Source organism: Pleurodeles waltl, chromosome 2_2 (assembly GCF_031143425.1).
Source record: "Pleurodeles waltl isolate 20211129_DDA chromosome 2_2, aPleWal1.hap1.20221129, whole genome shotgun sequence".
Classification (NCBI taxonomy): Eukaryota; Metazoa; Chordata; class Amphibia; order Caudata; family Salamandridae; genus Pleurodeles; species Pleurodeles waltl.
In genome coordinates this window covers 777,971,672-777,997,589 of record NC_090439.1, presented here as the reverse complement: position 1 = coordinate 777,997,589, position 25,918 = coordinate 777,971,672, and the positions used below count along the sequence as shown (strand labels likewise).

General features: G+C 42.3%; 1 protein-coding gene across 3 annotated transcripts in view; it reads left to right on the top strand.

Annotated features, from left to right (window-relative positions):
• The window catches only part of IL7 (interleukin 7), a 76,235-nt gene that overhangs the window by 12,804 nt on the left and 37,513 nt on the right, over positions 1 to 25,918 (top strand). For 2 of the 3 annotated variants that reach the window (XM_069220397.1, XM_069220396.1), the window contains exon 2: positions 6,735 to 6,874. In XM_069220397.1, the coding sequence (XP_069076498.1) occupies positions 6,735 to 6,874 (140 nt within the window). Of the gene's footprint in view, positions 1 to 6,734; positions 6,875 to 13,106; positions 13,221 to 25,918 lie in introns of all 3 variants that reach the window. The other variant, XR_011200977.1, reaches the window with a different exon arrangement.

Sequence of the window (25,918 nt, the reverse complement as noted above, 5' to 3'; positions counted from 1 at the left end):
TAGAGTAAGCCCTAAACAGCCGATAATGCAGGGTACATTGTATTTAAAAAGTTGGGCATGCACTTTTTATTTTTACATGTCCTGCTGGTTAAAAACACCTACATTTGTTTTTTTTTCACTACTGCAAGGCTTCCCTCTCCCATATGATAACAATGAGTTACATTATTACATTTAATATGTGAGGAATTTTGATTGGTGGCAGGCAGGAAAATCATGCTGTTTCTGGGAACTGTAATTAACAATCCTCTTAGCTGGTAAAGTTGTGTTTTACGTAACATTTCTGAAAATGGCATTTTAAAAAAGTTAGCATCTTCTTGTCCTAACAATTCGGTGTCTGCTGCCTGCCCCTGGGCCCCATTACTAGGTGTAGTTGGCAGTTGGCCTTTGTGTATTGATCACAGACAGCATCAAAACAGAGGGTCTTGGTTTTGCCAGGATGGGCCAACATTTGCAGGATGGTGAGGTGGAGCTGCCACCTACCACCCTTGTACTTCAAAGACACTGGCTCAGCTCAAACACAGAGGACTTCACATTAGATTATTGTGCCCCCTGACAGACTGGGCTTTGGGCAGAGAGGCAGGAATTTCCAGGCACCTCTGTAGGGGGAAACTCCAGAAGCTTCTCCCACTTCAAAGTGAGCACCAAGTATGAAAAAGGGCCCTCAGACCCACTCCTGAGTACACTCCTGGACCTATGGATACTACAGAAGAAGAACACCCTGCAGCTTGAGGCCTTCCCTGCTTACTGAGAAGGAAGACTGAACCTACACCCTTTGTCTCAGGTTGAAGTGACTCCAAAGGTCAGCTGACTGATTTCTTGTTCTGAGATACAGGAATATAACACACTCCAGAGGCCTCTTTACAAGTGCCCAGCTGACCTGCTGTAACTGGCTCTGCCTTGGCCTGTAACTGGACCTACCTGAGCCCTGTGGGTCTCTGCTGGAGTGAGCCTCTAATCACCAGGAGGTGCCTCCCAGGTCCTTGACCCTTGGTGTTGCATCAGTTGAGCTCCTCTTCGAAGAAAGGTGAAATCCTGAAGATTTGGTCTCTTCATGGCGGTGAATGGGCCTGTTTACGGTAAGATCTTGCAGCCCCCACTGACCGTCAGTTCAAAGGTTGGTTGCAGACTCTTTGTGCTGCAATGACGGCCAGCAACAACCGGCAATGCAAGGTCTGCATTTCATGGTACAGAATTTGTAACCCACTGTGACCACCAACTCGAATCTCCAGTAACAACTGTCCATGATGCTTGACAGGATCTTCATGCTACAGCGACGTCCATCCATGCTGCCTGGTCTGATCTTACGGTGCAGCGGCGACCATCTGCAACGCTGTCCCTGCTCCTTGTGGCCTCCTCTATCGTAAATGGAAATCTTTGCACTGGACTTCAGAAGGGAGCTTTTTCGACAAGACTAATCTGGTACTTGTATCTGGCCAGTGATCCATCACAGTCAGCCTGCACTTATGATTTGCAACCAGTCTCCTAAAACCAGATAACCGGGAGTATTGATTTGTGCTTTCAGGCACTGTACTTACCTGAAATCTTTGACATTGCATATCTCTGGTTCTACTACTGTTTACTCTAGTTTTCTAAGTTGGTGTAGGATTTCTCTCTTCTTGTAATGGTAATACTGATTGTGTGCTGCATAAATACTTTACACATTGTCTCAAAGTTAAGGCTAACGTCTTTTGTTTGAAGCTACTAGAGGGTTAAGTATGGGTTAATTTACTGACTTTTGTAGTTCACGCTGACAAGGATTGTGGCTGTTGCTTGAGAAGGGCTCACACACCCCTCAACCAACAGCACAATTTATAACAAGGAGCTACTGGGCCCAACCTCGAGGGTTGAGGTCTTTTACTTCCAATGTCCTGGGGCCCAGCCTACTATGGATCCTGGACAACTGGACCGAGCAGACCTTCAGCACTTGACTCTCAGTAGTAGTGCGGGTCGAGCTGTGAAATACTTCTCAGGAAGAGAAAGATACAAAGGGGTGAACACAAGTTTAAAACTCAAAATACATCCAACAGCAGCAATGAATGATTGTCCAGTCATATACTTACTTTAATGACAAAAGGGGTATTTATATATGAACACAAAGTGAAATACGGCATACACAACTAATACACTGAGCTCCCTGAGGACAGGGCTCTAGTGTTCAATAGGCTGGGTCCTGAGCCCCACTTCTCTCTCACTAATGGTAGTGGATTTTCCCCATTCATTATAGGCAACATTGAGGTCAAGCCCCACTAATAGTTGGAGTCCAGGAATCCCACTATGACTCTAATAAAATTCACAGGTGTCCCAGCTCCTGAAGCTCTACATGGCAGAACAAGTTCCCCCGGGGCCTTCAATCTCCTGTGATCAGTCCTACTCGGCTCAGCAAGGATTACATGACTTGAGTCTCTGCAGAGAGCAGCAGTCACTACTGTTGGTGAATAGCACTTGTGGCTCTGCAGAGGTGTCCTGAAATTATCTTAGCATTTACATGGTCACATTATTTAGTTCTGGGTCTGAGGCCTGTGCCCTCTCACCTAGTTACATTTTGCTCCTATTCTTTTTATTCTTTTAGCAAAGCTTCATTTTAGTGGAGATGTTTTTCATTCTTTGTCAGTTGCAGAATTTGTTATTTATTTCTTTGCACAACATTTTCATCCTCTGCTCAACCCAAGGCTGTAAACGATATTCACCTCATATTTCCGGTCCAAAGAGTACATTGTCTACCCTACACATAAAAATATATGTTGTTGCATTAGGGCAGTTCTTAGAATAACAGATATTTTATTATAAATCATCACACTGCACACACCATCTTAGAGGGGACATTCCAGGCAGCTTGCCATCTCGAGCTGCACGTCATTGCAGTTTCTGCTGTAACCTTTTGGTTCCTATCCATCTACGCGGGAGGACTCCCAGGAGACTAACCAACCTCTTCTTCACCTCTAAAAGCAGGTATGGGGGTTGGGCTTCCTTCCTCGGACCAGAAGGGTGAACTAGGGCTACCACTGCTACTTGCTCTCATGTAGAAACTTAGGGGCATATTTATACTCTGTTTGCGCCGGATTTGCGTCGTTTTTTTTTACGCAAATCCGACGCAAAGCTAACTCCATATTTATACTTTGGCGTTAGACCCGTCTAGCGCCAAAGATCTTGGAGTTTGCGTCATTTTTTAGCGTGGACACCTAACTTGCGTTAATGATATGCAAGGTAGGCGTTCCCGTCTAAAAAATGACTCCAAGGCATGTGCGCCTTATTTAAACTCCCGTGCAAAAATGACGCACGGGAGGGGGCGGGTAAAAAAAAATGACGTCCAGCTGCTTTTGCGTCATTTTTTAACGCCTGGTCAGGGCAGGCGTTAAGGGACCTGTGGGCTCGGAAGGAGCCCAGAGGTGCCCTCCCATGCCCCCAGGGACACCCCCTGCCACCCTTGCCCACCCCAGGAGGACGCCCAAGGATGGAGGGACCCATCCCAGGGAACTTAAGGTAAGTTCAGGTAAGTAATTTTATTTTTTTTTTTTGTGGCATAGGGGGGCCTGATTTGTGCCCCCCTACATGCCACTATGCCCAATGACCATGCCCAGGGGACATAAGTCCCCTGGGCATGGCCATTGGGCAAGGGGGCATGACTCCTGTCTGTGCTAAGACAGGAGTCATTTCAATGGGGGTTGGGAGTCAAAAAAAATGGTGCAAATCGGGTTGTGGCCAATATTTTGCCTCAGACCTGACTTGCCCCATTTTTTGACGCCCAAGCTCCATTTTCCCCTACGCCGGCGCTGCCTGGTGTGGGTCATTTGTTTTGACGCACACCAGTCAGCTGCGCCGGCTAACGTCATTCCATAAATAAGGCGCCCGCATGGTGCTTTGGAATGGCGTTAGCCGGCGTTAAAATTTTTGACGCACAACTGCGTTGGCACAGTTGTGCGTCAAAAAGTATAAATATGGCCCTTAGGCCCTGATTTTAAAGAGGCCCTAGCTCCACGTTAGCACTGCCTTAGCATCATTATTTTGACGATAAGGTGGTGCTAAGGTGGCCTTTTACCTGCACCATATTTACAAAGTGGCACAATGCATGCATTGTGCCACTTTGTAACCTTTTGCGTGACAATTTGCATGTGCCAGGCATAATGTATGAAAAGGGGGCATTACCCTGTTAATGGGGCCGAACTAATGGCGCATAGAAATCTAAGAGATTTCTTTGTGTCACTTTTGTCGGCACTTTTAATGCCTGCTCAGAGCAGGTGTTAAAAGGGGACACACCATTGTTTACAAAGGGCTCCGATGTACTGTTCAGGGTAAGCTCCAATATATTGGTGCTAACCCTGAACAGTACATCAATAGCATTAAAAATGTTGACGCTATTGCCCTTACCCTGTGCCATGGCGCGCCGTATCTTAGATATGGCTCACACATAGTGGCAGTAGGGGGGGCGCTAAGGGGCACAAGTAAAAAGTGTGACTCTGCACATGGGCAACTGCCTGATCCGCCTGATAGTAATCATCACAGTGGCCCCTTTTAGCATTCTGGGTCACCGATTCAACACCGCTTATAGGCTATGGCCCAACCAGCACAGCAGTAATCTCTAGCATATCGGTTCACTAACTTCACTCCACAATGGGCTATGGGCCAATGGGCACAGCAGTAATATTCATGGCAGCCCTTTCTGGCAAATGGGGTCACCGACTTCACTCTATGCAGGACTACTGCCCCATTGCACTGGGGTAATGTTCACCACAGCCCCTGCTGGCATACAGGATTGCAGACTTCACTCTGCACACGAGCTTATGCCTGATGGGCACAGCAGTGGTTTTTACAGCAGCCACTTGTGGCATATGGGGTTGCTGACTTCACTCCGCACACAGGCTACAGCCCACTTGGCATAGCAGTGACACCAACCACAGCTAACTTCTTAATTGCCCCCTCTGGCAAATGGGGTGACCAACTCAAACTGCACATGGGCCCACTCCAATTGATGCAGCAGCCATATCATCATACGTTTGTACAGGGAGCCACTTGCCAGGATGCCACACTGGACCTCGCTTCCTCCAGGGAGGGACTCTTCTTCCTCACAGGGCATACTAGCGGGCACTGGTGCTTCAGACTGCAAGGCAGGCGGGCATAGATTTTCCTGGGTGATGTCCGCTCACCCAACTGGGAGACTGGCAGGCATTAGCCTCCAGCCTTTGTCAGAGGCAGAAGGGTATTTTATGGGCCTGCTTCCTTTTGAAGTGCCTAATCCCCTGTCCTGCCCTTCATCTAGAACACACTCAGTCACAGCAGGAGCAAATTCAAATCTTTTAGCCCCACAACACAGGCCATAGAAATGACTAGAGGTTCACACATGAATGTCAGCCACAGTGATATGTGCATCAAAAGGTTACATCAGGGCCCCAGTACTGCTCGTCATGATTCTCTTATCAACCACCTCTCCTTTCTGAGATATGCTTAGGCTCCTTGACAGGGACCTCTCTCTGAATCAAAGAACATCCTTCAAAGTTTACTAAAGAGCCTGACTCTCTCTTCCTCCTGTGTGGCCCACCCAGTTCAGAGAAATTAAGCAATCCACAAATCACTCTAGGGGGATTCCTCTACCTCCTCATGCTCCTCCAGTCAGCCGTTCCTATCTCAAAGGGAGCTCAGAATCTTCCATGTATTGTACCATCATAGGCAAACATGTATCAATCAGATGCATACAAAATACATACACTGCACAGCTCTACATATTAAATTGATGTAGGCCAAGAGTGGGGTTACAAGTAGCAGCGGAACTTTAATTGAGTGAGCCTGCAGGCCTCACTGTAGTCCCACTGGTAAAAAAGGCCTTTTCACTTCCATTTTTCACTACATGGTATGCTGCCACAAACGTGTTTGAGCTACTTAACTCCTGACAAATGTAGTAGACTTTTACCATTGTGAGGGTAGCACTTTGGACGCCCCTCCCAGTCCAAGAAGACCGCAATCCATGAGAGAAGCCACTGCTATGGCATACACATATATTCTATTTACACCCATGACAACAAAAATCAGCACCAGGGATCCAGACGTTGTTGCAGCTGGGACACTCAGGGTAGGGGTACATGTCCCTCACATGCAAGGGAGTTTTCCATCCCAACAGCTTGCTTATCCACATTTGCCCTTCATCAAAGTTTCTACCAGATGTTATCTTTTCTAATTACGATAAACTTTCATTGTTCCACTCATGATTTGACTTTTTTTAAATAAATCAAATTCATGGGGCAGAACGATAATTCTGCATGACCTACTAGGAATAGCAGAACTGTGAGAGATTAAAACTGTGAACTCTCTGTTAAAGATATGAACACACACATACATGCAACATGTTGATGCACATGCACACACACACACTAATATATTTCCAATTAGTATGCCTGTGATCTACATTAGGACCCACTCAAAAGTCGAGCCATTGTACATTAAAGAATGTTAATAGAAATAATGTGAGAGTGGTGCTGGTAACGACGATAAATGGTTAAAGGAGAAATGTTTATTTGCTCTTAAATAAAGGAAAACATATTAATAGAGTTATGGTTTTCTGAATGGTAATTAGAATTTATATTTCACATCATGAGTCCTAGTAAAAAAAAAAAAAAACGTACAGAAATCCTGCAGCATGCCGTTACGTTGTCTTTCCTTAAGCATTCGTTAATGTAATGTAAGATTGTTTCTCGGGTGAGTAATTCAAAGTTCAGTTGTCTTTAATTAACTGTTTTTACTTTTAGCTTTCTTCAGGTATGTCTTTGGAATTCCTCCACTGATGCTTGTTCTTTTGCCAGTTGGATCACCTACACGTGAACAGAATAACATGGGTGACATATATAAACGCTATGATAATGTTCTGTCTCCCAGACTAGGTAAAGTGGTAAGTATGTACATAGCGTGAAAGACTTCTTAAGTATAGTTATTTAAAAAAAATACTGTTTTCGTGGATGTTGTCTATGGTTGTTAACTGGAGCGCAAGTTGTGTTTAATTAAAGCTTTGAGTTGCATGACTTACTGAAACCGAAGTAACTAAATGAAAAATAGCCCAAGCGTAATATTCACATACTCCTAAGCTAATGAGCATTGTTTATTTAACAGGCTATACAAGTAACTGAAAACTATAGCTCAGTAGTAACTGGCTTATCAGTGGGGTGTTAGCACTTCCTAAGTGTCATGCAGTGGAGGGATATGTTAGAGGTTATGTCATTTGTAGCCATCAGTCCACCTCAAAGCTACGTGTTTCAGTGTATTATCAGTTTTCAAAGATGTATATAAGTAACTTTAAAATAAATGCCTTCAAATTACCTTAATATATAACTATGAACAAACTATTTTAAGGTATGCAAGAGACGCAGCTAATTTATTTTTGCTGTGCATGCTTACGCTTGTATATTAGGACTATTTTTAGTGTTCAGAGACATCTCTTTGAGATTCAAGCCTGCAAGAGAAGTTTGTACGTGTTTGAGTGAATAATTTTTCGTAACGCCAATATGTACGTATTGCACCCACGACACACAGTCTGCAATTCTACATTTAGGGGGAGCAGCAAAATCACATATTCGTTTCTTTTTACGTTGTTTTCTCTCAAAATAAATTAATTCCCCATACATTCCACCCTTCCTAAACATGTCCTGCAAAACCTGCTGAGTTTTCTACACTTCACTGTTTCATGTACATTAAGGGCTCGTAGGAATACATGTCAAAAGCCAATGTCCACGAAGAGCGCCTTTCTATGCATATATGTCACTGTGAGATGAAAAGGGTACTCAAATAAATTAAACCATTGTGGAGTTTTAGAAAAGAAATCCACTTTCTCATGAGGAAAGATATTAGTTCGTGCTGTCTACATGGGAGTAGGTGTCAAATAGGTTTAATTAACGTGAGTTCCAGGCAGGTTACCCATCACTGGTTAGAATGATCACTTTAGTACATGTTTTGCTCCAATACACACCCCACTAGGGCCATGGTGACAGTAGCTCAATCCATTTTGAAAAGAGTTCTCCTGACAGTGGTGAAAACTGTGTACACCCAGAGAGAAAAACATAGACTATGGGAGAAAAGACTTGTCAAAAACCCCCACTTATTACATGGAGGTTTCCAAATGACTAAGATCACTTTAGGAAAGGGGAAATTGAAGGGAATATGCTGCAGGTTCGATACTGTCAGTGTTACTACTGACTCTCTAGGACTCAATGAAAAGCGAAAAGGCTTGACAATTTGCAGTGTTTTGAATTTACTGATTTTACTTGGCGTAGCTCAAGACATTTCACATTCCACTAGTTAATTGACAGTGTTCATAATAATCAAAATATTCGGTGTGCATTTCATAATTCTCAGCTACGATTGCTTGTTTAAAAAAACAATTTTATAGAGCCTCATAAGCCTGGTAATACATGCCAAGAACCTTGGATATTGATTTCCTTTGTCGTTCCCACATTATTAGTTCCCACATTATTCGGGATCAACGTGAGAAAAAAGGCAGCATTTAAAATATTTGATGAGATCTCAGAACAACTCAAGTTGCTAAATAAGCAAATTCAGTTACAGTTTTTCTTTGTCCAGTTATCAATACTTATAGTGGATTTGAAATTTTGCAGCTTTCAAGCAGAGAAGGCAGCCACAGATGTTTACATAATCTACTGTACCACTTAGAACTGAACATTTAGAAAGAATGTTTAAAGCATTTGAAAATTTCAATGGATATCAATTTTAGAATATAGTTAGAAACCTTAGGGCATAGATTGATTTCAATGCTTTCATATAAGAAGCAGTACTTTTCCACAGTTCGCTGTCAGTATTGCAAAGTAAGTAGCTACATTTTCACTGCAGGTTCAAATGATTAGAAAGGACTTGCCATGGTCTAGTTTCTTCTGTTCACCACTGAATTCCCTTTGGGATCTTGTTGATACTTGGTTTGGCAGAATCAAAAGATCACTTTGAGTAAAAACCTTAGCATATTATTTTTGAACCAAGTAAATTGGGCAACGCTGAGAAGGCTGGTTAGGTCAATAAGATGGGAAGCTAGTTCTACAACCACCTTTTATTGCACTAAGTGCATGAATTAGAGTGAATGTTATGGATGTCTAACAGCACTGTAAAACATAGGGCCAGGTCCATAAAATATTTTTTTGAGTAGTTGGATCTTACTTGGGTGTTCGATAGCTTCAGATTTTTAAGAGTAAGTCACACTTACTCATAGTAAAGCTATGTGACTTGGGGCCTGAGTTTGTAAAGCACATGTACGCTCCTTTGGCTGGTGACATTTATTTAGATAACCTTGTGTTATTGATTACATCCATTACAATACATCAATGTATTCTGCCTTCCTGTCTTAGAGCGTGATTCCGAGTATGGTGGAACAAAATGGTGTACGTTCTGTGTCCTGTATAACTCAGAGATCCTGGGTTGTGGTATGTACCATGTGTGGTAAATAACCCAGTCCCACCTCATACACAGAAAGAAGGAGAACTCAGAGCCCCACCTACTTTTAAAACGTTTGCCAGTCTACCAGGGGAAAATGCTGTGGGTTTGATAACTACTACACATTTCATAATTCAAGTCCATAGGCATACCGCCATTTGTACAGGAAGCACAATTCACCTATGAACTCAGAATCAAGGCTATGTTTTAAAGTACCTTGAAAACAACTTCCTGTGTTTATTTTAGTCCTTTTTATGAGGAGCAAATCTTGTTCAGTTGGTGAATTCCTATTCAGGATGAATGACATCTCTTTAAAAACTCTCCTTATGTCATTATAGGTTAGATTGTCTGTTAAAATATGGTACTAATTTTAGTGCCACTTTTTGCAACCCTTTATGGCATCTGTCACTACTTTTTTTTACTATTGCTTGTTATTTCTTCATGCAGCAGCTCAGTAAGGCCATTATTGACACATATTATGCTTTTATTTTGATGCCAATAGCAGGTAGAACTTTTCACCTACCAATTTTAATACTATACACACCAATCATGAGAGCGAGAGAAATGAGCCTACACAAGTTCTCCATATCTCAAACATCTAAACACACAAAGGTGTGTGGTCTCATGAACAGGGATTACCTCACTCTGGAATCTCATACCATTACAGTGGTGCATATTTATATTAGGAGAAGACATCTCACCCATGATTAATAGTGGCATTCTTCATTAGTATTACTCAAATGGGTAAAACCATTACTTGGGAGCTTGTGATAAACAATATGTTTTTGGATAAGAGCAGGGATCTATTTTTAGGTCAAGCCTAGGCAGCACACTTGCGCTGTCTGCAAGATATGCTGTATTCAGTCTATGGGATTTAACCACGCCCACTATTGCCATTCATTCTTTGTTGTGCTTGTCTTAAATACTTCATTTTTATTGGTACATTTGTCTAAATGTCCCTCCTTTGAGTGCTCAGTTCCCTCAGTCCTCAAGACAATGCTACAAGCTGCTTCTCTAGCCCCATCGATAATTATTCATTCTAAGTCCTCTAGGCAGTGCTGCTAGCTGCTTTTCTCGTCTCAGTGGTAATTCCTCATTCTAAATCCTCCAGACAGTGCTGCTAGCTGCTTGTCTAGAGACAATGGTAATTCCTCATTCTGAGTCCTCTAGACAGCGCTGCTAGCTGCTTCTCTGGTCCCAGTGGTAATCCTGCATTCTGCATCCTCTAGACAGTGCTGCTAGCTGCTCTTCTGCTCCCAGTGGTAACTCCTCATTCTTATTCCCATAGACAATGCTGCAGCTGCTCCCTGGTTCCAGTGGTAATTCATCATTCTAAGTCCTCTAGACAGCCCTGCAGCTGCTTCTCTGGTCCTAGTGATAATTCCTCATTTTTAGTCCACTAGGAAGTGCTGCAAGCTGCTTCTCTGATTTTGTCAGTAAATCCTCATTCTAAGTCATCTAGACAATGCTGCAAGCTGCTTCTCTGGGATTGGCTGTAAATCCTCATTCTAAGTCCTCTAGGCTGTGCTGCTAGCTGCTTCTCTGGTCCCAATGGTAATTCCTCATTCTAGGTTCTCTAGTTAGTGCTGCTAGCTGCTTCTCTGTTCCCAGTGGTAATTCGTCATTCTTAGTCCTGTAGACACTGCTGCAGCTGCTTCTCTGTTCCCTCAGTAACTCCTCCATTCTAAGTCCTCAAGGCAGTGCTGCAGCTGTGTCTGTTCCCAGTGGTAATTCCCCATTCTTAGTCCTTTAGACAGTGCTGCAGCTGCAGATCTGTTCATACATCTACTACACTCAAAACCAAAACACATAGGTAAAAGACATTGTCATTTACAACACCAAGAGCTCTAACTCTTATAAAGACGAGACTTATTGCACTGCAAATGCTTGTTTTTATAACAATGAATATTGGTATGCCACCAAGATATCTCATTTTATTACAGAGATACCTGGTGCCATGAATAAAATATAAAGAGTTTGTATGTCTTATGAACAGACAATGGTTCACTTGCCTACGTGTTTCAGCCAGTTTGAACAAGCCCAAACAAGGTCTCCGGCTTTTCTCAGAGTCACTATAATCCTTGCCTATGTGCAGTTGTTTGTGAAAGCACTTACTTAGCAATAAAGACCAAATACTCTCATACCTATTTTGTTCAATATATTGTTACCTCTGAAATGTAAAAAACATAGTTAATTTTTGACTTTTCGTTGTTCTTGTTGTCAGCTTATCTTCATTGTCGCACGTCGAGCCTGTGATCACGGCAAAGCACACATACTGCAGTGAAAGCCCATACTATTGTGAACACAACACACTATATAAAATCCAAGAATCACTTATAAATCTAAATGCACACAGCTACAAGTGCAGACATATGGATAGCAGGTAGGTTAATCCTGTGTATACATAAGTGGCGGCCTAACTAACTCATCTTCGGTTTTTGGCACCTAGCTCATAGAGGGAGGAGACATTTCCATGTAGTCAAACACTTGAAAACAGAAGAAAATCATAATGCAATCTTTATTTATTCTCTTCTCATGCTATGTAATTCTACCTTAAGGTGAGCGGCCTTGCACACACGGAATCTCTAATGACCCAGTAACCACAGTTCAACCACTTGAACCACTCAATCTGGTATGTAATGTGCCTGGGTAGCCTCAAATCGATGGGTGTAGTCAGGCTGAGTGTAGTCAGGTCGACATGTTTCTCGCCCTTCAAAGCAATCTTGCACCAGGCAAACAGAGAAGGGTAGCTCTCTTGCGCTCCATGCGCAGAAGCCACTTAGCAGCTGAGCTCTAACCTCTATTTCCAATTTATGGGGCCTGCTTTGATTGATCCATAGAGTTGGACGATCAATTTTTAACTACTAGACCAGGTATTTTCTTCTCGGGGAATACCTACACTTGCTCATCACATTTTAGGTGTGGGGTAGGGCATATTCCTTTTTTATTCTTAGGTCCTGAAGAAGTGCTGCTGATCCTTTTTGGGACTCAAGGATGCTATACATGTCGACCTGAATGTACTAAACTTGACTAAACCCACATATTTGATGCTACCTTCCTTGTTTACTGTATTACTGTCTACGGAGTCCAGTTACTGGAACCTCATTGGCTCCTAGTCCTCCCTCTTTTTTTACTTTGAACATGCATGATATGTACCATCATATATGTCTTGATGTTTTTCTCCAAAAATGTATATATAATCATATGTACACGCAGTCAATGAATTGATTTACTAATAGCATTATGTTGTCTTAAACAAAGGAGACCTTAGATTAACCTTATTTTTTACTGGTCTGGTTTTATTTTTGGGTGATGGTCACTGTATCCTAGCAGTTCCCCAGGAAGGGGTTGGGTGTTCTCGTATCTCCAATGTACTAAGTAATATTTTTGTTTATTTTTTCTGATAATTATTTATGAGCCCCTCCACTTTATAAGAATAAGTATATTAAATTCTACAGTTGGATCAAAACAGCTTCATTATTCAGGCCATGTTTATATGTCTGAAGGCGATAAGTCCACCACTGTATGTGATGTAACAGCTTCTAGCCAATGCCGATCATGTTATTGTTCAATTTCTCTAGTACCAACCACTTCAAATTGTTTTCAGAATAGCCTAATTCAAGAAAGTGCCTAGTTAACTTAGAGATATTATTTTTTGCGCCTGATGGTGCTTCTGTGCTCATTAATCGTAGATTTGACTCCCTCATTGTGAACTTTTGGGTTGGAAATCTACTCTTGAATATGGAAAAAATTCTTATAGCGAGAACCATTTAAAATCCTGTTGGAACTTGTTGCTCTTCGACTGGGTAAGAACATCTTTAAACTCTGTTATATTATTTTTGCTTTCATCGATCGCGTTTTTTCATAAAAGTAGTAATCAACATTTAAGGTTTGAGTAGTTCCTCACTTGTCTTGATCTTAATCAGTGGGACATCTGAACGTTGTCTAGATGTTTTGATGATTAAAACCAGTCATTGTCCAGAAAATTCTGGGGTTAGTTTCTTTCTATAAGGACTTTTGGGGCTGCGTTACCTTTTAAATATTCGCTCATTATTGCTCTTTAATTCTGAAAGTGACTCCCAGTCTCTATTGTTTATTACGATTTGATTAAGCTTTGAATCATTTAGGAATGGGGTTCTTATAAGACAGCCGAGACTGTCTAGTTGACAAATGAAAGCCTTCAGGACAAATCACTACACACGTCCCCTGTGGTAATTGTAACTTGTGAACACAGAAAACAAAGAAAACAACTTGGGACTCAAAACTCAGTGGATACTGAGATCACATACCAATTGTAACTCACAAAACATCATGTGTACCTTTACTTATCTATGTAATAATCTAAGATTTGGGTGTACAACAAGGAGAATCAAAACTAGGTTTAAGGAGCACAAAAGCACCTCTAGATGAAAGAAAAACACCACTAAGGGCCTGATTCTAACTTTGGAGGACGGTGTTAAACCGTCCCAAAAGTGGCGGATATACCACCTACCGTATTACGAGTCCATTATATCCTATGGAACTCGTAATACGGTAGGTGGTATATCCGCCACTTTTGGGACGGTTTAACACCGTCCTCCAAAGTTAGAATCAGGCCCTAAGTTAACAAGGCTCTTTCTCTCTTTAGAAGCCTGACTGGCTTTTTCCTTTGGCGCATAAATCCTCCCATTTCTAACATCATTACATTATTAAGTTCATGTCCTGTGCCACAACAGACCCCTCAGTGATGAATTCCATTTTTTGTTGAATTTATGTGTATGAAGGTTTATAGACATTCGCATGTTACCTTCCCTCTACATTCTGAGGCCACCTTAACTGATTCTCCCTGAGCTATTTTACAGTATTCATTTAATATATTTTCCCTTTGCCCTTCTAAGTGGCCAGCTGTCAAAATACCGAGCAGCATTTAAGATACCCACCTGTATGTCCACAACTCTGTAAAATAGCAATCAGCATTATAAATAAAGACATGCCTAAATGGCACCATTAAGCACTTGCGTGTAAAGCATTGTTTGAATAGTCGTAGTCAGTGCTTTAAATGCGCCGGTACTGTCCGTACTGAGTACCGGCACTTTTTTATTTTGAGGGAGAGAACCTGCTCTTTTCAAGAAAAACGTAATACTTTTAATTAGAGAGTACCAGTACTTCACAGAAACAAGCAGGTACTCTGATACAGAGATACCTGCACTTCTATTTTTCATTACAAACACTGGTCAGAGCGTCCCTTGGCAGTGTGTCTTTTCAATTGCATTAAAAGAAAAAAGGAAAACAACTGTTCCTCTTTTTGTATTTCCCTTTGCCTGTCAAACTGCCAAAAAAGTCGTTCAACTCCACAAGCAGAAAATAGCCGTTCTTCTGTTGAACTGTTTGAATAGGAACAGGTAAGGATAGGCAGTAGAAACCAAAATGATGTGAAAAGCATAGAATATTTGGAAAGATTTACAAAAGCACTGATGGATACAGAGAATAGTACTACAGAAGTACTCTTTTATATACTGATACACACCTTTTTGAATCGTCCCTGAAATGCCCAGCTTAATATTTAACAAGCATTTGCAAAGCAGTGGGTCTCGCATTTGCTCGAGTTAGAGCTAATGGCATTGTTAATTCCTAATTGTACTTTTCTTGCCACATGAATTGAAAATGAAAACTAAAACAGTTGACATACGCGAGCCGATTCAAAGAGCCACAGCATGAGCGCATAGGAGATACACAAAAGGGAAAAAGAAGTTTGCTCGCAGTCAAACGTATCAGCAAACGTGCAGTTATGCATGTAACAGGGTCGATGTCCAATGCGGTAAAACACTGCCCCAAGGAGGGACAAACGTAAAGTATTTACCAATGATAATAAAGGATTTTTGAAAGGCAAGCCCATAAACGAGTGATAGTGATGGGCGTGCGGTGGGTGTGTTTAAAAGCCCACAGACAGATTACAAAAGGCCAGAGCGCCTGTGCGCTCGACCTGAAGAATGCGTTGAGGGCACAGGACTTTATATTTGTACTAATTGTTCATTAATATGACCCAAAAATTCATATTTCACTTCCATGCTACATGTTTTGGGTTTTACTTATTTTTTCACTCAGATTTTTTTTCCATGTTTTTCAAATATTTTCCTTTACTTAAGTAGTAAGTTCTTGTTTTTTTGATCTTCCCTAAGAAATTGCATGCACTATCTGTTGCAAGACGTTGATAGCTAACAGTGGGCTTAGAGGCTGTCTATTGCTTACCTTTGGTTTGCTTCTTTGTCTCTCTAATTTGCTTGTTTCTTATTCATCAGCTTCTGTAGGCTTTCCTTTCTCTTCTTGGGTTTGTCCCTCTCTTGAAGCATGGACACATTACTTGGGTCCTTCCACTGCTCATTTTTTAGGTGATGGTTTTTTATTTTTGTTTAAGCACTCTACAAGAGTGTTTGTGACTTCCAGCAGTCTCCCCTCTGTACTTACACCTACGTGTTCCTCTTTCTCACCCTCTCCCATTTGCCATTCTTGCTTCCTCACCACCCTCTGTGACATGAGTTTAATTCAGTGGTTTGGCACAAATTTGATAAGACTGACAGTTAACCTGACTTGTCAAAAGATCAGTGAATTTGGCATTATCTTGTAGAAGGTCGACTGATTGGTGGTGTAGTGCTGGATATGTTTGAGGAGTTCATCTTTGTTGTTATTGATGTGCATTTTATATCAAATCTTGAGCTCTAGCTCGGCTGCCTTTCTCGCTCTCCCCTGCCATTGGGGAAATAGTCAAATGTGTTTGAACAGTGTTTGATTAAGCAGTATGTACATTCTAAAAACCCAGAGAAAGCAGAGGAAACAGCTCAAGGTATGATGGGGCTCCATCTCATATCTGAGTAAAAGAACTGAAGCAGAGTTTGAAAACATAAGAAATCTTAATGCCTAAAATACAGTTTGTGGTTAAAAATTAGCATGTTAGGATAGAGAGTATGAAAATAAAAGAATATTGTTGCTGGAAATAAAAGTACTAGTGTGGAAAAGAAAAATAATTGGTTGATGGCAATTCTGAGTCAGAATGGGTCAATAGTAATAAGATATGTGAATGTAGTATAAATTAGAAATATATTCTACTAGACATAACACTTCAATTGGTTAAATTGGTGGTTCCCAACCTTGTGACTTCTGTGAATCACACTTTAACATTACTGGAACCCGGGGACGCCCATGAATCATTATTAGAATCCAGGGACCCACCCACTGAGTCATTACTGGACCCAAGCCTAATTATTGTCGAGAATATTAACTGTAAAACAGTACACAAAAATACAGAAGTAAGCATTACCTCTTCGCCCCCTTCCCTGTTCCTATCATTACATCATTTCATAATGATTGGAACAGGGAAGTCTGGACTCAGAGTAGTGACATTACCAATAAGTAATCTATGCATTACCTCCTTGTTCCCTTCCCTGATCCTCTCGTTACAAAATGATGTACTGACCAGAACAGGGAAGTCTGGACTTAGAGTAATGACATTACCCATAAGTAGTCTATGCATTCTATCAAACACATACACAAATGATAACACTTTTTAAAAAATTTGCAGATAAATAAAATAATTAATAAACATTTTAATTTTAATAGGGAGGGTGGCGCTTTTCTAAATTCAACTGAAGCCACACATTACCCATACTAAATTCTGTTTGATGCACCTGCACTGCTCCCATGAATCAGTCTAAAAATACTAATTTCATTTTTAGCCTCCAGTTTCAAATTCCTTGACATTTACAGTATGTTTTTAAATTTACAATTGCACATTTAGCTACTTTATATATATATACACTTGAATAAACTAGTAATATCATTTAATTTTCTAAAACGTCACAGACCCCCTGAGGAGGATTTGCGGACCCTTAGGGGCTACAGACCACAGGCTCGGAACCACTGGGTTAAATCATCCTCCCAAAAGTCAGGATTATCACATTCTATTCAAAGTGGGTACATACTACAATTTCTACAGCAATAAGCAATGAAGAATCTGAACAAAGTCACAGAATCCTAATATGGTTATTTAGGTACAAGAAGTGTAAGTGAAAAGAGCCCAGATTTATCATTTGTTAACCATGGTAAACACTGTGATAAAAAGATTTGCTAGACCATTTCTTTCCAATAATAACACCATGAAAGAGACCCAAAGCTCTCCATCTTGAAGGGAATACCATATTAAAGAGACCTTGATACATATGATCAAGTAAAGGTTTCTACTTTCCCTCAAGCATCGTAAGAGTCCCTTCCAGGTTACCGACCAGGCATTGAAGTGCCATGATTGTCCGTAACCTGTAGTACTACTGGGTCAATAGTGGAGGCTCTGTCTTTTCCACTTAAAAGATATGGCCGTTTTTGCTGCTCCTAGGCACTGCAAAACCAAATGGTAGTAATGTTTGAATAGATCCTGCTATCCTGTCAGCCTCAGACCCAACACAGGAATTGAAAGGGGTGATGAATTCAAAAGAATATTGTAACACTTTGCCACCCCGTTTCAGAACTGCATCAGCTTGGGGTACCCACCCCAAACATATAAAGCATCCTCCCTCGCACTGCATCAATTTTGAATTCCTGACAAACATTAATGTACATGAGATGAAGTCAAGCCAGCGTACGGTGGGAAATTGATATTGTACCCCTCTGCATTGAGGGTTGTTTGTTCATAGATGATTCCATTGCTGACATATGGACCCTGAAAAAACAGGCTAACACATCACGGAGCATTGCAAAAATACACCTTTAGAGCCCATCAATTCAGGGTCCAGGATCTCAAGGGGGTCTCTGTCTCTGCTGGCTGCCTGCATATCCCTTGATTTGAGATCCCACTGTCTCAGTTGGGAATAGCAGAGCCTCTCCCACTAGTCTACCTGAAATTCCAGCTTATATCTCTTAATGGACTTCACCATGTCCCTTAAAGCAAGTTTTCTATCATCCTACACTCTTCCTCTCTCCACCTCTGAAAAGGTCCCACTGTTAATGCTGTGGTGAAGTGAAAAACGATTTAGAGTATTTCACTACCAGGGCATGTAAAACGTAAAAGTATGTGCCCAGGATTGTAGATACACTGCACCCTGCCCTTGGGGCTGTCCAGAGCCTACTATATGGGCGACATATATATTAAAAAGGAAGGTTTGGGTATGGCAAAAGGTTTACTTTGCCAGGTTAAAATGGCAATGTAAATTGCACACACAGGCTCGGCAATGGCGGCTCTGAGGCTTATTTAAAGGTCTGCTTAAGTGGGTGGCACAATCAGTGCTCCAGGCCCACTAGTAGCATTTAGGGGCATATTTACAACCCGTTTGGTGCAGGGCAGTGCAACAAGTGGCCTTGCTGCGATGGCCTGTGCCATATGGAAAGAGCAGAAATGCACAGTATTTACAAGATACAGTTTATTTCTGTCCTTTTCCCCTGCGCTGGCGAACACATTGCTGCCTAGCAAGGGGCACCAAGAAGCAAGGGACACCTTCCTGCACAAAAACAATGCTGGGAGGCATTTTCCTTTTTATATGTCTGCTGAATGCATCACACATAGAAAGAGAGAAACAGCGATGAGAAATAAAGATCTTTCTCATTGTTGCATCTGCCCTGGTGATGCATACAACTTTGACTCATTCCCAGGTTTACAGATTCTTGTAAATCTGGGGATGCGTCAAAACCCATAGGTGTAACGTGGAAACACCCACCGCAACACCCAGAGTACACTTCCCTGATGCAGTGTAAGGCAACACAGTGACTTGGGCTGAATTTCTTTAAGCCATATCTAGAAGGCACGCAAAGTGGCTTTTCATGGTCCTGTAGATATGGGCCTGCACTTTGTGCCACTGGTGCATCACGAAAAGTGACACTGGTGGTGTATGGGGTTTGTAAATGTGTCCCTTAATTAACAGGCCCGTGGCACATGTAGTGAGTGCACTTTGCTAGGGACGTATGAGTAAATACATTTTGTATAGGCCAATTTGAGCAGAGAGCACAAGCACGTTAGCACTGTTTAGCAGTGGTAAAGTGTGCTGAGTACTAAGTCAGCAAAAACAAAGGCAGCAAAAACAGAAGGCCTCAAAACAAAAAGTTAGGGTAAACCACACCAAGGATGCCAGGTCTAACATGTATTTTCTATCCAGATCTTTATGCCAATCTCCTGATAGCATCTCCAAGAAACCCTTCAGCAACATGTCTTGGGCAGTATTAAGGAGTATATTGTTGCAACAGTACCCAAACCGAAAATCAGTCACTATCAGAAATTGGAACTCCCTATCTTATTTTGCTGCCTTCCACCATAAATGACAGTTCCCTTCTCAAGAAGATGTCCACTCCATTGTGTTTTGGCACAGCTGTTGAGAACACCCTATGTTTCATTCTCTCCTGATCCCCTCTGCAGATGCATTTCCTGTACGCAAATATAATCATGCTGAGAGGCCTTTAGAGATTTCAAAATTGCTCTCCAATTCACTGGAACACTAATTCCCTTAAAATTAAAGATTATTTTTACCAAGTAATAATGCTAGGGTTCATATCTCACTTACTGTCCAGAAACCTTGTAACATCCTCAAAAATTTGCCAGATAAAATACAACCTGAGCAAGCAAACCAAACTTCAGTGTAAACCAGAATTACCCATCACAGCAAATTTACCACTTCCTGGAAAGTTATCCTGACCTGTTACAGTGTTACAGAGTTCCCAGTGCTCGAATCCAAGCTGAATACAAGTAACTCTTGAAGCTGGACTCCCTGGGAAAGGAGCATCTCCCTCCCACAGGTTGCTAATTCAAATAATGCCTACTCTTTACTCTCTGTGGCAGTAACTGTGCATTCTGGGAAGCTTGGTGACCGCTGGTGGATGTGTTGCATATGCATATCTAAATGAGATTGGCATCTTTACTCTGGAGAATGTTGGTGTCTTCAAGGAATGTTATCAGAGGCTCCTTCAAGCGCAAAATGATTTGCAAGCACTCTCAACAACTTCCACTTATAACACTTAAATTATACCGGTATAGAATTATAATTATTTTGTAAGGCACTCCTATGCAACCACATCTCTGTATGTGATGGTGCTGAGAATTATCCTGGTGTGTTGGTTGTGCACTCTTACTTTATGTGTGTGGTGATATGGCACAAACAGTATTTTGTATACCCTTAATTAACTTGTAGGCCATTATCACACATCCTAAAGATGTGCTTTCTATGCCATATGTCTATTGATACAGGTATTTTGTGATCACACTGTCGCAGTGTAGGCTTTAGGGGAATAGTGTCTCAGGAATGAAGCATGGTTGAACAGGGCTACATACAATAACATGCCAGCAAGCCCTGACTTGTGACTAATTCGTGTACAGCTTCACTACCCATTTAGGGTCATCTTCCAAATTTGACATCTCACCATATGTATGTATCTAAATATGTATGTCAATGGTATTTCTATATCCTAGACCTAGCCAACAGGCAGCAGAGTGCTGTACAGGGTCAAAGACAAGCATAAAGTCAATAAGTGATAGGAGAGGTTGCTGGCCCTTGGACAGTTAGGTGGTCATTCTGACCCTGGCGGTCAAAGACCGCCAGGGCGGAGGACCGCGGGAGCACCGCCGACAGGCCGGCGGTGCTCCAATGGGGATTCCGACCGCGGCGGTAAAGCCGCGGTCGGACCGGCACCACTGGCGGGCTCCCGCCAGTGTACCGCCGCCCCATTGAATCCTCCACGGCGGCGCAGCTTGCTGCACCGCCGCGGGGATTCCGACCCCCCCTACCGCCATCCAGATCCCGGCGGTCCGACCGCCGGGATCCGGATGGCGGTAGGGGGGGTCGCGGGGCCCCTGGGGGCCCCTGCAGTGCCCATGCCACTGGCATGGGCATTGCAGGGGCCCCCGTAAGAGGGCCCCTACATGTATTTCACTGTCTGCTGCGCAGACAGTGAAATACGCGACGGGTGCAACTGCACCCGTCGCACAGCTTCCACTCCGCCGGCTCGATTCCGAGCCGGCTTCATCGTGGAAGCCTCTTTCCCGCTGGGCTGGCGGGCGGTCTGAAGGCGACCGCCCGCCAGCCCAGCGGGAAAGTCAGAATTACCGCCGCGGTCTTTCGACCGCGGAACGGTAACCTGACGGCGGGACTTTGGCGGGCGGCCTCCGCCGCCCGCCAAGGTCAGAATGACCGCCTTAATGTCTTTGAACATGGTGTCCTTTAAAGAGATGATTCTTCAAATATTTCCTAAACGGGACACAGTTGTGGTGGTCTGATGGATAAATATATGTTGTTCCAAATCTGTGTTCATAGATGGAAATAGGCCTCCCACATTGTTTGGTTTTCACTTTACGCTTCTTAGTCTGCAGTCTGATGGTGTGCTGACAGTGGCTGTGCTGAGAACAGCCAGAGATGGTGAACTTGTCTTCAAAATAAGCAGGGGTGCTGGTCGTTATGATTTTGTAAATTATGCAGCTAGTTTTGAAAATGGTACTGGCCAGCAAAGAGACCCAGTGGAGTTCCATCTGTGACATGTACAATTCCCTAAAGTGGTGCTAATGTGGAGTCTGGGAGGCCAAGTGTGATGTGTGAGAGTTCAAGGGCATGAACTGTAGTTCTGAAGTTGCTTTCTGGGAGAAGCAGTTCGACTTTATTTATATAAGATTTGGTACCTTTGTGTTTTTATTTGGCAATGTGTCCCTTCAGGGTGAGTTTGATGTTCAGAATGAATCCAAGTAACTTGGCATTCAGAGAAAGTTGGAGTATGAAACCGTCACGGTTCATGTCATTGTGTAAGCTTTACACTGTGCTGTTCTTGGGAACTAAGAGGAATTCTGTATTCGTGGGGTTGAGCTTCAGATAGCCACTGGACATCCAGGTCTGGATGATGTGCAGGCAGTGTTTGAGGGATTGAACGCCTAAAGCAAAGATTGTATAAAGCTGTGCATATCAGCATATTGGTGAATTCTGATGCTGTTATCTATGAGTAGAAGACAAACTTGCTCCATGTAGAGATTGACGATGAAAGGAGACAGTACGGAACCTTGGGGAACTCCCCAGGTAATAGGGATGTTTTGGGACTTTAAGATCCTCATATGAACTCATTGTTTTTCTACTATAGTGTTCATTTTGATTGATTTCCAAGACACCCTTGTAGTTCAGCACTGGTAGACACTTATCTAGCTATCCATAGCAGGTAACCTAGATTTCCTCCATTTGAGTAGAAAGTCAGGGATTTGAAAAATACAAGGAGACTAAAATTATGCACATTACGTTTTTTTTACTGTGCTCCACCAGCATTCCTCATAGCATATCACAGCAAACAAAATCTGTTTAGGGGATGCCTTCACAAAGCTGAACATATCCCTGTAAGGGCAGTCTTCATTAAGATGTTCTCTTCTTTCTTGGTACGAAAAAGAGTAAGCAAGGATAATTTCAGGATGAGTGGACACCACCATATACTACAGCATCAGTAAAGAAAACACAACAATGTGACGGATACACTGAAATGCTAGTGGAAGGAGCTGTGAATAAAAAGAAAAGACACCAATGGCATAAATGGCAAGGAAAAAAGTGAGGGATGATAATAGGGTTTGTATCTTTTTTTAAACTGTGATTCTCTATTGAAAAAGGTGAAATCGGCATTTTACATCAAGCCATGGATGCTAATATTAGGCAAATTCAAGCCCTTGTCATATTTGCAGCAGTGCTATTAATTGGTTTCAATTAATGTGGGCTGAGTCTGCTACCTTAAATGTATCCTCGAGGTTACTGCCTAACACTGTAGCCTTAGATGTCATATGAAGTCGGTAGAGTGCCCACTAAACATACCTCTGTACAGCACTCATCCAGCAGTCCAAGATCCACACAGGGACTATCCGAAAGAGGGGGCTATAAGGAGGCCAAAAGCAGTGGGGAAGACCTGAGAGGCTCTAGTCTCTGTTTCTCGACCCAGAGGCACTGAACAACTCATTGCTGGGGCTATCCAGAAAGAGTAGTTATAAAATCAGGGAGCGCAATGTCTTATTCCACCTTGTCAAGAAAAACAGACTTCCCAGGGTTCAGGGGCAAAGGCTTTCACTGTAACCTCCAGCATGGAAATTTGCAAAGTACGCCACTAACAGAGATAAAAGCAGGTATCATCCCATAAATAATTATATTGATCAAGAGGATGGTGTTGCAAGCAAATACTCTTCAAGAGGTGGCACATCTAGGACTTCTTCCTTCCCCATACGGGGTGTTGTCAGCCAGAAAGGGGCGCTCAGAAATAGCAGACCTATAAAGGTTGACCTAGTGGACTTTGCCCTCCTTGCAGACAGAGGTCAGAAATGATCTCCCTACACCACAAGAACGGAAAAGGATTTCAAACCTCCACCACACACTAGCAAATCCAGCATGTACAAGATGATCTATAGTGTTTGAAAGTGCTTGGTGTCCAGGGATCGCAAATGATCTATGAAGCTAAAAGTCTTGGCATAAGTCAGGAGTCAATTAAATGCTTCAGATAACTAATAATAGATAGGTCTGAAGGACCAAACTGTGAGTTTCCCGAACCAGCCCAGACAGAAGGGCCAGGTGAGGGGAAGACAAATAGGGTGATCAGTGCTATTTCTACCTCTTAAAATCACTGAAATTGGAGAAGATGCCCTTTGCTTCCTCAAGGATCCGCTCACAGAATCTGTGTACCTAATGTTAAGAGGTCAGACACATAGACAACCAGATTCATTTAGATTCAACAATCTCTTTAAGGATCTGGTATGAGACACTGATTTAAAGTATGGAGGTCTTTACTCTGTCTGTAAGGTTGACAGTGGGCATTACTACAGAAAACCAAAAAGGTTTGGTTGATGATCGTCACTGGTTTCGATGGCTGTCCACCAAACATTTTGCTTTTCTAAAACAGACACCCAAAGGGGGAGTTTGTTTTTGAACAGTAATTGCCCATGCCATGGGAGTTCTTCCTTCCGTGTGGGGATCATAAATTTTTTTCTGTCAATCATCACCAGGTTTTTCATGGTGACGATGGACATCAAAAAGAGCAAGCGGTCTGATGCCTTTACTCTCTGCCAGAAAATATGACTAAACTTTCTATTGACAGAGTCAAAGTAGGCACCACTGATGAAAGCTGATGGTCCTCCTGACTCTAAATGGGACAGGCTGACCGGAGGTTTGGCAGACAGGTTACTCAGTCACATTTATGATGGAGTAGGCTATCTGACAAACTCTAGGTCAGGCCCATAGTCTCGATATTCGGAATGCCTTCAGTTCGGAGAACTGTCCCACCAACTATTTGCTGCATAGTCACTTATTGCTGTTTAATAATATTGGAACATAAACAGAAAGCACGGTTTGCATACAGTGATGTGTGTTGTCATGCACCCCAAACATATTTGGGTCACATCCAGTACATTAACAAAGACCCAAAAGGGAATTGCGACCTTGAGGCTGGTACGTTGACTGGAAGTGATCACTACATTATGTGTACTAGCATGTGAGCTCCTTGTTTCTCTTATGTCTTCAGGATCACTAAAATAAAAACTGAGGATTAAAACTGATAATATTCTGCACATATGTTTGCATGATTTGCAGAATTAACATAAATTTGTCTCACCAAACTTCAACTTAATACATTTATGAGACAGTGATCAAGCTTATTCTCTGTGATGGAATTTGCCTTGTGCAAGCATACATTTCAAACGAGGCATATTAATCTTGCACAGTGGTTTGAGATGGAATGCAGAATACTCCTCAACTAAGTGCTGAGAATTTATTGGAGGATCTGCTGGAGGGAAAGCGAGCAAGGTTTGTGTTGCAACTGCAAAAGAGGGTACCCAGTAAACTTCTGTTCATTGGGAACAAGCAGGGTGCAGACAGAGTATAAATAGACTGCATCAACATTTTCCATGTGTTATCTATCACATAATAGCTCAGACTAGGGGATAGGTTAACTACAGAGCTAATTTGTGGGCTTCTTGGTGGATTTGATGTAGTTGTCCAACACATTTTATAATGTGGAATTTGTTTAGAGTGATTGGAACTCAAGTCGTAGGTGAAAGTGGTTATTTTTCTTCAGCTGATGATTGGATTAAACATGGTTTGTTTTTTACCCTTCCTCGGGGAAGGAATTTACTTATTATTATTATTCATTACATCACATGACACAGTTATCTACAGTAGAGGGTCGCATGCCTTACTGATTGCCCTTTGTAAATGTTTTTAAGATATAAGCGTATAGGCCCTCATTATAACCCTGGCGGTTGGTGACCGCCAGTGCTATAGTGGCGTTCGTACCGGCAACAGGCTGGCGGTACAGGACACCATATTTTGACCGCCGCCGCAATATCACCGGCAGTATACCGCCATGGTAGTCCCGGCAGTCGTAATCCGCTTGGTGAACGTTTGGCAAATGTCTGACCGAACTAACGAATTCTGCTAGTCTTCCAAGATTTGGTCTGTGATCAAGACACATTTCTTTTTACATTGGAGGTGTTTCTTGGGTTCTGGAAATTTACTTCAACGGTGCATGGCGGATCAGTAACTGCAGACTTTCAAATCACACT